Source organism: Hetaerina americana, unplaced genomic scaffold (assembly GCF_022747635.1).
Source record: "Hetaerina americana unplaced genomic scaffold, ioHetAmer1.1.p SCAF_130, whole genome shotgun sequence".
In the NCBI taxonomy this organism is placed as follows: Eukaryota; Metazoa; Arthropoda; class Insecta; order Odonata; family Calopterygidae; genus Hetaerina; species Hetaerina americana.
The window spans coordinates 479321-498378 of record NW_027286404.1 but is presented as its reverse complement, the minus strand read 5'-3'; the positions used below and the strand labels follow the sequence as shown (position 1 = coordinate 498378).

The following is a 19058-nucleotide window of genomic DNA, read 5'->3' as shown; positions in this document are numbered from 1 at the left end:
CACGGTAATTAAACTATTCCACCTGCTCTAGGTTTATTCCTCGTATTTTCACATTTAACTTGGCCTTTCTCTTCCTAAAAATTGCATAACTTTTGTTTTATTTACATTTGTTCTCATCCAAAACCAATCGCCCTGATTTCCCAATGTACTCAGCAATGCTTGCAATCAAAGGTCAAATATAATGCGTTAAGTTGAAGTTCACATATAGGAGAAGGTTTAAGACACTACGGGCCTCGACTTGTTATAGCAGATCAGATCACGTGAGTATAATCAGGGAAATAGATATTTGAACGAATAGAATTAAAATGTCGTTTTTCCCTGTTCGATTAGAGGTCTAAATGGATGTGATCGTGGACGCGAAGGTGATAATTAGTTTAGGTAGTGCATCCGTTTTGTCGATACCCTGCATGAATTTAAAATAAAACCATCTTTTTTACACTTTTTTGTTGCAGATGTTTGGGTAGGCAACCGAGAGCAGAGGTTATTGAGGATAGATAATGTATTCGTAAAGGATAGGAAGCTTCAGGGAATGGAGGAAGGGTGGAGATACCATAAACTCGGTGTCGACAACTCTACATCTATTTAATTACCCGCAGGGGCGTGTGGCGGGGGGTGTTAAGTCACTACCCGTAAACTAGAACAAAACCACATGCAAAACCAAACTATGACACCTCTATACAAATTTCTGTTGTCTCATGCATGTTCATACACTCGACAAACCTTAATCACACGAAAGAAAGTACATTAATGTAACAATATTTAATAGCAGGATACGTACATTAAAATCATGCAGAGGAACTCTTAAAAAGATGAGTCTATTAAATAAAAGGAATAACAAGCAGGAAGAAACATGCAAGATATCAACAAATATACTACCTTGATCAAAAATTTCCCGGAATTTATTCAGGAAATTAAAAATACAAGTTTATTCATCTAAATCTATATTGTCCCCTTCAAAGTAATCCCCATCGACTGCAACACACTTATGCCAGCGCTTGATCCAATCCTCGAAACATTTTTTATATTCGGTTTTCGGTATGTCCATCAGTGCTTCCTGCGATTTTTCCATTACTTCCTCTCGGCTGCTAAAACGCGTTCCCCGTAATGGTTTTTTAACTCGATTGAACAGAAAGAAGTCACAGGGAGCCAAATCAGGTGAATTCGGTGGCTGTTGGATGGTATTTGTTGCATTTTTCGTCAAAAAATTACGAATAATGATAGCACTGTGCGACGGTGCGTTATCATGGTGCAAAATCCACGAGTTTTCTGCCCACATTTCTGGTCTCTTTCGGCGAATTGCTTCACGCAAACGTCTCATAACGCCCAAATAATACTCTTTGTTTACTGTCTGGCCTTCTCGCAAAAATTCATGATGCACTACACCGTTGTAATCCATGAAAACCGTCAGCATTGCCTTCTTTTTTGACTGAAAACGACGTGGTTTTTTTGGTCTCGGCTCATTTGGTGAACGCCATTCACTTGCCTGATGTCTGGATTGCGTGTCGTACTCATAAACCCACGTCTCGTCTCCAGTAATGATCCTTTTGATGAATGTGGGATCGGATTCAGCCTCGCAAATCATGTCTTTTGCGACGTCAACACGGTCTCTTTTTTGCATGAAATTGAGGTCCAACTTTGCTGCTACACGACGGAAACCCAAATCATTAACCACAATGTCTTGGGCGGATCCATAGGCAATGTTCAAGTCCTCCGCTATTTCTCTGATGGTTAATTTGCGGTTATTGACCAACATTTCTTTTACTTTATCAATTTTTTCACCGACTTTCGATGTCGATGGTCTGCCACTGCGTTCATCATCTTCGATTGACTCACGACCACTTCTGAACCGCTCGTGCCACTGGTAAACGACCGTTTTTTTTAGAGAATCGTTGCCGAAACACTTTTCCAACATTTCCAACGTCCGTGCGCCACTAAATCCGTTTTTTACGCAAAATGTAATACAAGTTCGTTGTTGCAAATTTAAATCCATTTCTGCAATTGTAAAAAATCGCCAACACACACAGAGATAGATGTACTCTTGGCTAGGTAACTTTTGCAAATGTCAAGTTATGACACTAAGATTTAAAGGGAATATCAACAACAGATGTACCAATTTAACAAAAAAAACAGAACTCAAATCGGAACGATGGGAGCGCCACACGGTGGTTATTCCGGGAACTTTTTGATCAAGGTAGTATACCCTACCAATTCTAGTTATCTCATACGCGATTGCTGTCATGCCTATTATGGTCTCTAATAATGGAAAAACGATATTTTAAATTAATCCGTTCTACAATAAATCTCCCTGATTTTACATTAGTGATCTGATCTACATTAGTAAGTGGGGGCCTGTAATATGTCCTTAACATTCTCAGATAAGTAACCTGCCTCCAATTTAGATAGTAAATTTAACTTGTATTTAAGCCTACGGTGTACTATTGGCTCCCATTCTAATTCTATCAATAGTGTCGTGACATTGCTACCTTGTTTATCACAATTTTTCACAAACCTAGCTGCTCTATGTTGCACTCGACTTACGAGAAAATTAAGCCTACTTCATGAGGATCCCGTACACTTGTAGCATACTCAGGTTTGGTCCTGACTAACGTGAAATAACAAAAATCCTTGGCCCTTTCATTACAATTCCCAAGAATCCTTTTTGTGAATACTGACTTTTTATTAGCTAGTCCGCAAATTTCACGAATGTGTTTTCCCCAGGACATATCTGTAGTTATCGTAACATACAAGTATTTTACCGATTCCACGTGTGTAATGTTGGTTCTCTGCAAAGTGTGTATTCGGGTGAAATACTTTTCCTCCAAAAATGTATCGGAACACATTTATTCAAATATAATTCCAGCTCCTTCCATGTCTCCACTTACGAATTGCATTTAGGTCGCTAGCCAATGATACTCTATCTTAAAGACTGGATATCTCCCTAATTATTAAGATATCGTCAGCAAATAGACGAAGTTTACTGGCACCTGAGACCCGATGTTTTAACATATAAAAGGGACAATAGCGGACTAATAAAACTTCACTGTGGGACACCCGATGTTACGCTTACTGTGTACGATAATACCCTGTCTATTTCGACCCTTTGCTCACGGCCTGTTGAGAAGTCATCAATCCATTCTATTACATATTTATCAATCCAATAGCTTCCCAACTTTTGGAGTAACTCTTAATGAAGTTCTAAATTTGATGTTTCTCTGGAATTGGAGGGTCTGTAGTGTGCACATAAGCAGACTCTTTTTGACCGAGGGCTTTTTATCGAACACCAAACACTTTCTATGCTACTATTGGGGAAAGACTCACTTCTGCTTTCTTGAATATCGTTAACAGCTATGAGCACTCTCCTTCAATCCTATTTTTCCTTCCCTTCTTGAAATTATCAAGCCCCTAGGAAAAATCTCCTCGTCTCCAATGTCTTGACATTAGCATTAGCCTACTCATAACGAAAGGCGCCAAGGGGTCCGCAATTTAATTCTTTATTCGACGGACTCAACTCTTAACGGACTCACTCACACAAGTCTCTCCACTGGGTACCAAATAGGGACAGGGACACCACTGAAAAATCCGGCCACCGCCTGGATTCGAACCCAAACCATCGAAGTGGGAAGCCAGCACATTAGCCGCCCCACCGCCCCGATTCCCATTTAACACTCTTCCCGCATGATTGGAATGTATCCTGTTATTGAATATTCTTGCACGTAAGTACCTTCTGTCGTGTGATTAACTTAGTTCTAGTGCATGATCAAACTTACATTTGCGCAGAGGTGCGATAATTGCGATCGTGAATGCGTGGCTGGTGACCTAAAACCCACGACGCCCGCCCTCAACACGGCCTGCGGGGTATTATGCAGATGCCGACGAACAGGAACATAAGAGGAAAGGAGAAATGATTCCAACAAAGTTTAAATATAATACTGCATCAATATATTTCTATATTCCTCTATAAGACTCTTAATATCATTTTCTAACTATATGGGTGTAGCCTGCTAAAATAAAGCACAAGGGCCTCTAGTCCTAGATAATTTGTCTTGGCTTTTATAAAATGAGTAACGAGGGTTTGCCAGAAAAAGATAATAATTGATAGATTAACATTCATTCATTCATCCAAGAGCTAATATCGAAAAACAACTTCACAAAATGACTCATATTTATTTACCGCTGAATATAGGTAAAAATAAGAGTGTTACCAATTTTGGAAAAATCATCGAAGTGATTCGTTCTTATTTTTTAATACACACATCACGTAAAAGGCGTGGGAATGTGGTCATTTTAGTCCGAGCAAGGGTTTATAGGAGAGAGCCGGCCTTGTAGAGTGGCTCTTTAAGTTCATAATATTGTAACGATCACAGAAAAAGACTAATTTTGAGTTGTATGTGGAGTTTACCTTCCCCCACAAGGATGTATTCCCACCGCGGGTGCTTGCCTTCGGTGAAATGCTTCGGCTCCATGGGGAGCACATATCAGAACAATATGCGGATCAGCTTTAAAGAAACTTGGCTTCATAAAACGGGTGGTGGGGAAATGTAATGAAAAAGTTAAAGAGAGGTGTTATTTTGCTCTAGTTAGACCTCATTTGGAATATGCCGCAAGTATTTGGGATCCTTGGGAGAAAATTTGGCAAAAAGAATTAGATAAAGTCCAGAGAAAATCCGCTAGATTCGTTAAAAATTGTTATGATAAAAACACAAGTGTGACAGGTCTCTTAGGGGATTTAGGCTGGGAACCACTTAAAGTGCGGAGAGAACAAGCGAGGCTTAGACTTTTAGAAAGGTTCAGAACAAACGAGTTTAACTATGACACTGAAGGAATTATAATGGCCCCACACTACTTAGGTAGATCAGACCACAAAGATAAACTAAGGGAGATAGATTCCAAGACAGATAGGTACAAATACTCATTCTTTCCCCGAACAATCAGAAATCATAATAGCAAGAAACCGAAGTCACTTTAGAAATATTAAAAACGTTGAATTTACAAGTCGGAACAAAATTAAACACTATAGAGATGTTAGGTATACTTTCAGGTGCATGTGTATGTTAGTTGGTAGTTTGAGTGTTTGCATGTGTGACGGGTGTAAGTGTTCATGCATGAATGTATGCCATGTTTTTTTTTATATATATATGATTTTGTCGTTATTGCATGCGGTTTTTTTTTCTTTTTCTTTTCTAAATTACGGGTGGTGTCCTAGCACCCCCCGCCACACGCCCTTGCGGCGGCTTGCGGGGTATTAAGTAGATGTAGATGTAGATGAAAGTAACCGCCGCAGTGGAGTAACCACGTGCGTCCTGTGGATTTCTAAAGATTGCTACCTCCTCGATAAAAGAAAAATGCATGCAAATAGTCCCAAAAAATCGCCTAAGCTACCAAATTAAAAGACGAAATTTGGAATTCAAGCCAAAACTGTCGAAATAATTGCGAAGTGAAATGAAGAATGGCAAAAACCCACGGCGGCAGGGTTGCGTTCTCACCTGCAAACCCAGAGGTTGAGGGTTCGAGTCCCGCCCGGAGGGGTTCCTCCACCTACGGAATGGGTGTTGGTAATTGTCTTAAAAGTTATGCTTAGCGGTTTGGTGAAAGACGAAACTGCTTAGTTACTATCTCCCCGCTATAAAGGAAGTGAAATAAATAATAAATAAAATACTAAATATAGTGTCCCAACTGAATCTGCCTTAAATGTAGGCACCTAAAGGCATGCACCCTCATTCCTTATCATTTTCAGCGCAGGTTAACTCTTCACTTATTGGACATGCCTAGTGTAAATACAACCCTTGCTCCTCCTATGCCGGTGGCGTGCAGGGTAATGTAATGTGCAAACTACGAGGTATCTTAAAAAAGTATCGCGAATTTTTAATTTTCGCGGGTTACGTATATTTGATTTTCGATTTTTTTGTGGCGTTATGTTGGTACTTATGTCTCTCACGTATGCCGAAAAGTTCGGCCATTTTGATTGTTCAGTTAATTGTTGACAGCTGTTTTGCTGGGACGTGTTTTGGCTTGTCTTCGATTTTTGCCTGTTCCAAAAAATGTATTGAAGATTCTGTATCAAATTTTGTGTGAAAAACGAAATTAAGTGCGCGGAAGCATTCAAAATTTTGACTGTGGCATATGGAGAAGCTACCTTGGACCGAAGCAACGTTTATTGGCGGTACAAAATGTTCGCAGAGGGCCGAGAAGATGTGAACGACGAAGAGTGTACCGGACGCCCGAGCACATCGTTGACAGACGAAAACATTGATGAAGTGAAGAAAATAGTATTGGCCAATCGTCGAATCACCGTTAGAGAAGATACTGAGGACCTAAACATATCGATTGGCTCGTGCCATTCGATTTTACCAATGATTTGGACATGACACGGGTCGCCGCGAAATTCGTACCAAAATTGCTCAATTTCGACCAAAAACAGCAACGCATTAACATTGCTAATGAGGTGTTGGACTCCGTCCGCGACGACCCAAATTTGCTCCACAGGGTCATAACTGGTGAAAATTCAGGGGTTTATGGTTATGGCGGGGAAGGTAAAGCTCAGTCATCCCAATGGAAGCTGCAACACGAGCCAAGACCGATAAAAGCGTGAACGTGAAAGAACCTGCATGTTTTGCACAATTTGCGCGAAGCAATCCGCCACAGACGCCCGGATTTGTGGTAGAACAAATATTGGCTTTTGCACCATGACAACGCCCCTGCTCACACATCGTTGCTTGTGCGCGAATTTTTGGCCAAAAAAAACACACTAATGATGCCACAGTCACCGTATTCCCCAGACTTTTTCGCGACAGTTTTTGACAGTCGCGACAGCGACGTTTTCTTGTTCCTGAAACCGAAGAGGCCCATGAAAGGACGACGCTACGCTACGATAGACAAGATAAAGACTGCATCGAATGAGGAGCTGAACAATATCACAAAAATGATTTTTTGAATTGCTTGGAGGATTGGAAAAAAAACGTTGGCACAAGTGTACAATATCTAAGGGGGATTACTTTGAAGGGGGCAAAATAGATTTTCATGAATGGATAAATATTTTTTTTTTTGAAAAACCAAAAAGTCTGCTACTTTTTGAACCGACCTCATGTATATATATCACTCGAAGGGAGGAAAGCAATATTTTTTTATTTTATTAGATAATCTACCGGTTAAGGTAGGTTTTTGGATAGACAAAGCTACTAAATAAAACATTTTGTGACTCCAAACAAAACACAAAATCCATCATCCTACTCTATATCAGGTCCCTTTTCATCTCTGAGTAATTTCTGCCTCCCTTCATCCCGTCCAACATCCCTATCCTGTTCCTTCCCTTCCTCGTTTGCCTAACATTCTCCCCTCAATTACAGTCTTCAACATCCCACTGAAGGTCAATACAGCCTTCATCCACTTTTCCTGCCTCCAAAGGATTTCTCCCAACTAACCCCTCTCTTCGCCCACCATACCAAGTACTTCCTCATTTGTTTTCTTCTCTGTCCATTTCACCTTCTCCATTCTCCTCCACACCCACATTTCAAAATCCTCCAGTCTACGTCTATCCTCCTGCTTCAATGACTACGTTTCCGCGCCGTATAAAGCTACGCTCCATATAAAAGTTTTTACGAGTCTTTTCTTAATATCCTTACTCAACGTCCCTCTCATCAACTCCCTCCTTGTAAAAGCCTCTTTGCCTAGCGCAATTCTTCTCCTTACGTCCCTACTACTTTGACCGTGTTGGTCCAAAACACTTCCGAGATACGTAAACTGTTCTACCTGTTCTAGTTTTTGCCCCCCTATTTTAATGTTTAGCTTAGCCTTTTTATTTATAGAAAATCGCATTACCTTTGTTTTATTAATATTGATCCTCATCCCATACCTGTCGCACTGAATTTCCAATTCACTCAGCAATTCTTGCAACCCCTTGGCTGACTGACAAACTAAAGCTTAGTCATCAGCGAACCTAACTGATTTTACGAATTCCCCGCCCACTTTCATTCCTACTTCCAGTTCTTCCCATGCCTCTTTAATCATTTCCTCTGCATACAGGTTGAACAGCAACGGTGATAATGGGCAACCCTGTCTTACACCTCTTCCTAACACTGCCCATCCGGACTCCCCGTTCCCCACTCGCACCTGAGCAGTCTGAGACATGTGCAGGTTGCGGATTAGCCTCTTTTCCCTCCAATTTATTCCTACTTTCTGTAATATACTCATTAGTTTTTCCCAATTCACTCTATCAAACGCTTTTTCGAAATCTACGAAACAGGCAAATACCTCCTGGTTGTGTTCTATATTCCTCTCGATTAATAATCTCATTACTGCAATGGCGTCACGCGTACCTCTGCCCTTCCTAAACCCAAACTGATCATCCCGTAAGTAATCATTTGCCCTACTCTCTATCCTTTCGTTTATGATCCTGAGAACAACTTTAGCTGCGTGGGATATCAAACTTATTGTCTTGTAGTCCTCACATGATGTAGCCTTTACCTTTTTCGGAATAGGAACTAAAACTGATCTCACAAAGTCTTCCGGCCAGATTCCTTCCTCATAGACACTACAAATCAGCCCATATAGCCTCTTCCTCCCACATTTTCCTAAACATTTCAATAGTTCCGCAGGAATGTTATCCACCCTCACGGTGGTTTTTAGTTTCATCTCCCTTAATGCCCTTCCTATGTCATCGTCGAGTATTCCTGGACCTAAGCTATCTTCCTCTACGTCTTGTTCCTTTTCTATGTCTAACTTTATTGGTCTAAGTTCTTTATTAAACAGTTCTTCTATATATTCCTTCTATCCCTTTTGGATCTTTCTTGCGTCGACTATTTTCTTGCCCGCCTTATCTCTAACTGCTATCATCGACCTTCCTTTCTTACTTCCCGATAAAGATTTAAATTTCCTGTACAGCGCAACAATTTCACCCTTCCTCTGCAAACTTTCCATATCCTCACACTGGGTCTTCCGCCATCCTTCTTTTGCTTTATTTGTTGCCCGCCTCAATTTATTGTTTAATTCTTTGTACTTCATTTTGCCTAACTCTGTATTTACATTCTTCCATTTTCTCCGCTCATCCATCTTTGTAATCACCTCATCCGTGATCCATGGTTTCCTAATCCTTTTAGCGTTAACGGTTCCAATAGTGTCTTTTGCGGCTTTCGATAACCCTTTCTTCATACTTTCCCATTTTTCTTCGATAGTACTTAGCCCTTTACCATCCTCCATGATTTCCTCTACCGACTGTTTGTAGTCCTTCCTTTTCAAACCATATATAACGCTCTCTGTTACCTGCCCATGATGGAAATCATGTAGGAGGTACTCATAGTGACATCTTTCGAGTGGTACCTGATCATACAAATGCGTGTTAACAACATCCACCATTTTCATAAATTCGATTATTTAATTATTTCCTCGTACCCACTCTTTTATCCTATCTTTTACTATAAGATTCACGGAATATTTACGTTAATTTTATATACTCATTTATCAAGTCGTCGGCAAGAATTCCGTGCTGCAATTGCAGGGAATTTCCTCCAAGCGTCAAACGATGACCCAGGTTTTCCAAAAACAGTGCAACAATTTTAAAGTGTAAAAATCATTCGTCTCGACCGGGATTCGAAATTGTCAAAGCAATACAGGATAGCAAGTGTAGGGTAATAGATAGAGAATAATTCCACTTGCCACCCAGGCCACCTAGGGCATAATTAGTTCTCCTCTATTGCATGCACTTAGACTGAACTCGTGTGTTGTTTTTGTGAAATCCCTTCCCGCATGACCGCATGTCATTAAATAATCGACTGCTCTTAACAGTATTGCTTGCACGGCTTTGTTTGTTTTGAAAAGTCCCCTTCCTCCCCTCGTCTCGCTCTCTCTGTAGGGGGAGCCTCCCGCTACCTGCAGCGTTACGTCACATTCCCTTCCAGGGTCCTTGGCTTTGTTGCAAGCCTATGCTGAAGTGGAATTCCGCCTTCTTACTTTTCAAATTCTAGCTTGCACGTATTTGGATAAATATTTATTACCTCCCAAGGCGCAATTATTTGTTAGTTAATACTATATGTCTTTGCATGCGTATAAGGTGTTTTGCGTGAATGAATACGCCACTATGGGAGTAGCTTTGCATGGATGTGTTGATTTTGCATGTGGTTTTGTTCTCTTTTATGGGTGGTAACCTAACACCCCCCGCCACACGCCCTTACGGTGGCTTTCGGAGTATTGCGTAGACGTAGATGTACTATGGCTGGCCCCGTTCTGTGGAAATTCATGATGAACAAATAAATTAGGTTCTTACCTGTCCACTAAACCTCCACTACAATGGACAACGCGTTTCGACGTCCCGGCGTCGTCTTTGAGTACAGACAAACGTGTTTGTGTGGTTGACAATATGGGGAGCCCGGCTGATGAGGGGGGCGAGGGGAAAGGAAGGGGAGGGGAGAGAGTGGGGAGGAGGGGAGGGTTTTGGTCAGGGTGTCTCATCATCTGAGACGTATCCTCCCAAGTACCTACCTCCGGAAGATTTTCCGTGGCCCCCTCTAGCTATTTCGGGAACAAAGCATTTTTATCGCCCACTGAAAACCTTTGAACAAATGTAAACCATAAAATTACGTTGATACAATTTTTATGGTGATTCGACCCATTCGCTTCACCAATATGGTTGCTAATGCCAACGGAGAATATACAAGATAATATACTTTTCAATGGTTGCGTAGGAGTTGAGATCGAGTAAGAGATCGCCACGGATGATTTGACCTCAATGCAGTTTATGTCACATCAGGTTTTCCCCAAGGATGCATATTGGAAATTCTTTTACTCCATCCCTCCAGTTAAGACTTTACCCCTGCGGATCATTATAAGCTTCACTTATTTGTTGACGACCTTGATTATTAAGGTAATTGCAAACCCGAAGTTGGGGTGACTACAGGGTATGAACTTCATGGAATACAGCCCTGGTGCGACACAGGGCGGTTAAAATTAAACTAAAGGAACGGAATAAAGATGAATTTTTGAAATGAGAATCTTTCGCCCCACGGCGCCCACACATGAAAAACACACTTTGCCCCGCTTCAAACTCTTAGACCCCGGGGGGCAGGGAGGGGAGGGGCCGCAACCCTCCGGCCCCTTTCGAAGGAAAACGGTCCATTATTGAGCGGGTGGAAGGAAGGCAAAAGGGCAAAGGGAGGGAATAGAGGGCCTGAGCCTTTCGGGGATTCAAAAGGGAGGTGAAAAAAGGGTCCCGGGGGGATTATGGGTGTCACGGAGCTGAGGAAGGTACCTCCCACACAAGGTAACCAGCTCCGCCCCTGTCCTACTGAACCCAAAAGAACACCTAGGGCTTTTACGGGTCTTGCACATGGGTGATGATGCACAAAGGCATAATCGTGTGTGTGTGTGTGTGATGTGTGTGTGTGTGTATATATATATATATATATATATATATATATATATATATATATATATATATATATATTTATATTTATATATATGTGTGTGTGTGTGTGTTTGTGTGTAAAGACTCGTAAAAACTTGGATATGGAGCGTAGCTATGAACGGTGCGGAAACGTGGTCATTGAAGCAGGAGGATAGACGTAGATTGGAGGCTTTTGAAATGTGGGTGTGGAGAAGAATGGAGAAGGTGAAAAGGACAGAGAAGAAAACAAATGAGGAAGTACTTGGTGTATGGTGGGCGAAGAGAGGGGTTTGTTGGGAGAAATCCTTTGGAGGCAGGAAAAGTGGATGAAGGCGGTATTGACCGGCAGTGGGATGTTGAAGACTGTAATTGAGGGGAGAATGTTAGGCAAACGAGGAAGGGAAGGAACAGGATAGGGATGTTGGACGGGATTAAGGGAGGAAGAAAGTACTCAGAGAAGAAGAGGGGTCTGATGTAGAGTAAGATACTGGATATTGTATTTTGTTAGGAATCACAAAATATTTATTTAATAGCTGTGTCCATCCAAAAACCTACCTTAGCCGGTAGATTATCTAATAATTAAAATAATATATATGTGTGTATATATATATATATATGTATGTATTTATATACACATATGTGTATGTGTAGCTGAAAGAAAAATTGTTTTTTTAATTAACCTAAACAAAACCAACTGACTTCAATATTTGGTTCCGTGGTCTTTCTTTTCTTCCTATGGTGTCGTGACACTACTACCTCGTTCATAACAACTTTTCACAATCCTAGCTGCTTTATGTTGCTCGCGATCTCGTTCCTAAATTAAGCCAACCTCTTGAGGATCTCATACACTCGCAGCGTACTCAAAGGTGGGGCCTAACTAACGTAAATAACAAATCTCGGCAAATATCGACACCCACTCGACAAATCACAGTGTCGCGCAGGCCTAACCTGCGTAACCGATCAGTCGATTCGACTGCAATGTCGTAACTGTCCCCTGGTGTCGAATGGCATCGAGTCCGCTGGAGTGCTGCTGCTATTTCAGTGGTTTATGTCACAGCTCATTTGACTTCGCGGGTGTGTGGCGACGGGTGCATCTTGCACAATGCATGCAATTACGCGAAAGTTGTGATCATGAACAATACGTGAAAGACAGGTCGTTAAAAAAACCCAAAAACCTGTCATATTACGCGATGAAAAATGAGTAAGGAAAAATAATCAACTCGGAAATTTAGAAGAAAACCCGTCATATTTGTTAAAAAATGGCGTACCCTAAACCTCTCGCTATGCGCCTTTGGAGAAGTTTTTGAGGTATCATATAGATGCAGCCGACCTTAATGCCAAACGCGCAAAACGGTACAAATTAAATTGAATATAGGTTTTGCACAAGGAGAAATCAAAATACTTTGCGTTTCCACAGGATAGAATTTATTGCTGTCAACTACATACTTTCGCTATACTGTAGCATCATCTGGACTGGAATATGCTCCATAATAAATTTTAGATAACATGGTCTTTCTCTTCTGCGAATATGAATGCATAAACTGCATTATTACCATCAAAGTTCTTTTGCCAATAATTTAGTTAGAGATTCGCTGAGCATCATGGGGAATAAAGGTTAGCTAACTACACTACATCATACCCTGGGAAAGCATCGGTTTTTAACGGTCTAATTTCTGAGGCCGCCAAAAAGCTTGAGATTGGAGGAGAGGGAGTGGGTCTATTACAATAATTCGCCTCAAGAATTAATCACCCTTCCGAATATTTTCCCAGAATCAGCCACTTATTCGCACACTACTACCTGGCAAACGTAGTCACCCGGAATGCATAGGATGTGTGGCACATCCTCAATTTGAAATTTGCAAAAAAACGCAAATCATCTAATTTGGAGCACCGTGCACTTCTATAGCCCTCCCCCTCCTCTCGCCCGCCTCAAAATAAATATTTAGAAGCAATTAAAACAAAATCTTTTCCCCTGGAACTGTGCCCCGTCTTTCCCCACCCCGGGGCGGGCAGGGACGAATATTGCCCGTGACCGCCCCTCCGACCATAAAACTTCGACCGCGGAGACTCATTCCCTTGCTTATAGGGTTCCTCACTTGGAAGAGCCCAAAATCTTCCGGTAGGTCACTCGTCCTCGACACGCAAACACACAAGCACACGTGCAATTATCTCCATAAACCCTTTTGAGGGCTAGTTCCCCTCCTCCAATTCCCCACCCCACTTCCAATTTCTCCTCGAGACGAGGAAAACGAGCCCGGGAGAGAAAGAGAGAGAGATCTTGGGAACCAGCGGCAGGTGTGCAGGCGGCTCCCTCGAACTGACCCCACATTCCGACCGAGGCCCAAGGAACCCCCGAAAGGCCGATTTGACTCCGGGATCTTTTTTTATGTACGTGCGTCGCCCACGAGGTGGCTGGGGTGTGGAGGGGGAGGGGTGTGTAGGGGGAGGGGTTTGAGGGCTCAGGGTGTGGGTGTGCTACTCACGGGAGGAGGAGACGAGAGGCGACCATCTGCCGTGTGTGGGAACGCAGTGGCCGAGCCCTTTCCCACGACTATCTCACTCGTGTCTGGCACACACCTGCCACGAGGCTCCCGCCCGCCCCTAGGCTGCCGCCGCACACACTCCAGAGGCTCCCCCCCAGTTACCACTTCGCCCCCCTTAGCCTCCCCTGCTTCGCTCCCCCCCCCCCCGCACGCTCGCCTATATAAGGCGACCTAACCCCTCGACGCACGTGTTTTCACTCCGTATCTCTCGCCCGAGACGAACGTAGCACACTCCACTTTCCAAACTTGGTGCACGCTGCTTTCTCGCGCCCTTCGACTTCTTTCTTGATCGGGAAAACGTTCGACATGTGTTTCGGAGGCTACAGTGAGGTGGCCGACAACGCCTGCCAGTCGAAGAAGCGCTCCTCCTGGCTCTCATCCAAAGTCCATCGCATCAAAAAGGTGAGTTGATATCTCGTTGGCAAGTGACACTCACTAGAATCTTCGCCATCCGCGAAGCCCCAGTTGACGACCCCGACACCGTGTTACCTCCGACTAAAATCATTCTTCCCGCTCTTTACAGATGGTCAGACCGGTGGTTGAGCTGCTCCAGAAAGGTCAGCAGCGCACGGCGTTCCCTGCGGAGTTCCGCTCTTTCGAAGACAAGGCTTGCCCTCCCTCCGTGGACTACAGCGTCGAGGAGGATGACAATGATGCCAACGAGGCCCTCGAGTCCCGGTTGGCCAGCAGCCCCTGTCCGTGCTGTTGCCCTTGTCGTGGTGTCGTTTTGGTGCCGCTGGCGTGGGCGGCGGATGCAGACATTTGCTTCGGCGATGGAGGGTTGACGATCACCAATGATCAGCACGCCGAGCAGCAAAGCCCGTGTTACGCCTACTAGAAGCACCGCGGTGTGTCCATGGTGCGCTTGTGATATCTCGTGTGATATTTTATGAAACAATTGTGCGGATTTTATTTCAAGAGGTGAGCGAAGGAGATATATATATATATATCCGTGCTGACAAGCTTTAATTATGCTAGAGAGGTGCCGCATTTATTTTTGCATCGAACGGACGCATTGTGACCTCATTGTCAGTGATGAGAGCAGCAACTCTCAATTGATGCTTTCATCACTGAGCGACTCCAGAGTAATGGCCATTAAATGATGTGATAAGATGATAGCATTTACTTGTGATCTTGCGTATACTTATATTTTTTTAAATCTCTGAATGAATTTGATATATTTTTATGTGTATAATCCACTTACAACCAGAAGTGTTTACATTTCGATTGAGGTGGTTGAATGTCTGTGATTGACGAGCTTTAATTTTGATTTGAAAGCAACTGTGATACTAATTGTCTTCCAATTACTTGCATTTGAATAAAATTACTTGTAAACATCTTAATTTGTTGTTTAAATGGTTTAATCACATAGTTGTAGAAAACCCATGGAATCCATAATTTCCCGGTCAGTTGTCTACTGCCTTGCATACTGGTGAATAAATAAATAAGATGTTTGTATTTTTGGACCAGTCACATGTATGATGGCTATTAAGAGGTGAAGTGAAGAGATTGAGATCATGGATTGTATCATTCTTCGTTTCCCTCATTGCTTTTTAGTAAACAGATCTTCAGCCGACTGATTGCACTTGGCGCATAACTTAAGTATGGTACGCAAGTCGCAAATCTGCTGTCGATCTTACGGCCTAGCCGTCAAAATTATTAATACTCTCATGACAGCGGCTCTAATGTTTTAAACTCCAATCGTCGCTTGTGTGGGATAGATCAGCTTTGAAACAACAGAGATTTGATAGTTTCATAATTATTTGCTTGGGACGACATAACTTTCACCAGGCAAGCATAAAGTATATAGCTACCTAAGTACCTAGTGACTTATTCGTACCAAAACAAATCAACACTATAAATATTTGAAGCTTAAGTTTTAGGCTATTTTGAGGTGATGAGTAAAAAAAAGGAATGATATCGCGCGCGCACCGCTATCTATGAGTTAAAACTTAAAATTTATTTGCTAGAAATTCGATATCTGTTCAAGATTATAGTCATTTAAATGTACTTACCATATTTTTTCTGAAGGGAGTGATATGCTTGTACCGGTCAGCTATTTGGATTAACTGTTGGAAATTGGTCAGTTAAATTTGGAGTCGAGTGTTTCTCTCATATTAATGAGGAAGGTCAGTATATTGCAGGAATAAATAGGTCAGCAAGTCGGCGGTGATAGAGAGATCTGTGAAAATCGCCGGTTTGTTTAATATCTGAAGAGATAAGAAATCATTTGGCGTGATTGACGTCACGATTTTTCGATAACGAGCAGCGTTTCACTGCCAGCATATTCGTCAGGAAGAGGGTCCAGCATTTAGTCGTGGGGCCATGCGAGCCAACACCGAGTCGAGCTGCCGCTGCATTGTCATTAATTTCCTTCTTTGGTTTGGAGTAGGGACCCACCTTTCGCCGACCATGGGAGCATTTATATCTTTGGCTTCCATTGCTTGTTAAGTGGCTAATTGCGGTGAAGTTTGAACACATCGTTTACCCATTCTTGGAAACAAAATAAAGCTACATTAGCGATCCGTCACTCCCGAAATTTTTTGTTCATCTTGGAATCTGAAAGTATTCTACAAATATAGAAACAATATAATGGATTCTTCGAGAGAACATCGTCATCCAAACAAAGGAACAAGTTGGCTGCCCCTAAATATTTGCAATTGATTAACCGAGAATAAAAATAATATTAAATACGAAAGGAAAAGTATCGACACCCATACGAAACGGGAATTAGGTGTTAGCATAGTAGTGCCCATAGCTACACAAAAAGAAGAGGAAAGGTTAATTAGGTTTTTTGCATTGCATGTGGGTAAAATGATTTAATAAATTTTAGAGGTAATTCAAGAATTATACATAGGTTAACGTTAAAATTGTTTCTACTCTCAAATGAGGCGGATAGAAGTTATCGAAAAGAATAAAACCGATGAGATAAAAGCAGTTTGGATTAATTCAAAGAGAGCAGATGATGTTATTAGAAATGGACATAAAATGAAAGATAAAATACAAAACCCGTAATGTAAAATACTAAAACAACGAAAAAAGAGAACGAATTGGATCTAAAAAAAGTCTCCCAAGATTTGGCGTCAAAACGACCCCGGTGCATTCGAGGGTGGCGGATCAATCAAGCAATTCTCTTGCTCCGATTCAATGCAGAGGAATACGTCGCTTTCGTGACACTGACCATCCGGTATTTGAGTGGAGCCATTGAAACAAAGTCAACCAATGCAAACTTTATCTGAGCTTCAAATGAGTGGTTTCCATGGAATGCACTATTGAGAGGCAAACAGGCGCAAACTTCTTCATCGGAGGGAAATCGAGAGATTTTCCCGTTCTTCTCTCTCCCTCCCTCCCACCCATCAAAGGTTCCATCCTCGACAGGGCATAGGGTCCCTCTCGAGGTCCGGACGAGTTCTGACTCGCTCCGCGTTGCGAGGAAAAAAGGTCCCATCATCGGTTGCAAGGACCAGGAATACATACATACATACATACATACATACATTAGAAATCCGCGCCGTTAAGTGTTTCTAATTGCTCTCAACTCATCCTCCTGCGTAGGAAGCTCCCGATTGACCAAGGGACAACACACGATTCATTGTTCGACACTGGTAATGAACTCGCCTGTGTGCCAGAACTACGGTAAGATGTAATTACATTTGTGCTATTACTGCGACACGATGCAAACATTTTTCCTATTACAGTTACCTTCCATCTAGCACAATGGTGCATTGCAATATACTCGTATTTGCACTGGTGCTGTGATATGATGTACTACCTATCGTGGTACCAGTGCAATATTCTGAAACAAAATTTATACTTGAATGGGTTTTACTCCTGAAGAGAAGAGAGTAATGGAGACCCAGGCTCAAAGAAAGACTAAGGACTCGAGTTATAACCGTTTACACGATGGGGATTATTAGGGCCTCACACTCTAACGGCAGACCAAGCGGCAGTTCAGTATTTCTGGAGGCTCATTGGCTCGTATGGAGGTGCGTCGGCTCATACGATGACCGGGTCGCAGATTGCCGTTCTTAGGGGCCACTCTGTAAAAACTATCAGCAATTGAGCCGTCGACTCAATAAATGATACGCATCTCGATGTGCCGCTCATACGTTCACAAACAACTGAGAGACGATGGCCGTCGCTGTTAGCGCCAAAGTACGTATCTGTTCAAGAATTTCGATATCGAAGAACAACTAGAACACCAAGTACCACATGTTATGTACATTAACGATATAAATCGAAGGGTAAAACTTTCACCATAACCCAGAGTGAAGAACTTTTTCGGAAAATGCGATTTTGGAAAAACATATTTTGATACTTAATTTTATAGAGCTTCAAAAAATACCAGTGGCACGATTTCACAAAAATTCACTAAAAGTACTTAGTAACATATTCCTTCATATAATTGTAGCAATCCCATGGGATTACGTTAAGTTCACCACGTTAAAACAAACCGTGCCATCAAACTTTCTTTATAAGTATGTTATTACATTCTCTATGAGGGGTTGATGTAGAGTGTATTGCAATTTGTTTTTAAATCGATGGTATACTCATACTAATATACTTTTGAACTTCAGAATAAATAATTCCGCAAGGTGTTAATACTATCGCTCATGAAATAAGGGTGCCCAACTCTTTCAACGTCATTCAGTTAGCACATGACACCCTAAGCAGCAAACAAAGTACGGACGCGTAGCAGGTAATCAGAGTTTACGCAAAAAACTTATTCTTTGTCATTTATTTACGATGGAAGAAAACTTCGGCGTTCATAGCATGGCGGCATAGAAGATAATAAAAATGCCCTTACCACTTTTGGCACAAATTAAGTAATTATTTACTCTTATTTAAGGTTATTTTTGTGATGAGGTTAAGGGTATACATTCTTGTCAAGTTTCATTAAGATGCTCGAATTGTTGACTCTCGTACTTCCATTGTCGTTCTTCACCGAAACGATAAATGCTGGTGAGGGTGCTTCATGGTACATCTTCACTTTTAATACTCAGTGGCAGGTGCGAGTATCTGTACCAATCACAACACATTAGTGCATTACGCTATTATTGTATGATCCAGCCTTCTTACTATACATGGTATCCCGTTTCACATGAGTTGTGGACTTTGAAGAAATTGCAATTTCTTATCTAATT

The 19058-nt window shown here is 42.0% G+C and overlaps 1 protein-coding gene across 1 annotated transcript; it reads left to right on the top strand.

The window, feature by feature from the left end:
- The first annotated feature begins 14120 nt into the window (after positions 1–14120).
- On the top strand, positions 14121–15257 carry LOC139686179 (uncharacterized). Its single transcript, XM_071583361.1, has 2 exons — positions 14121–14316; positions 14438–15257. Exons 1-2 carry the CDS (start codon positions 14221–14223, stop codon positions 14750–14752), a joined length of 411 nt encoding a protein of 136 aa, XP_071439462.1. The 5' UTR covers positions 14121–14220; the 3' UTR covers positions 14753–15257.
- The last annotated feature ends 3801 nt before the right edge of the window (positions 15258–19058 follow it).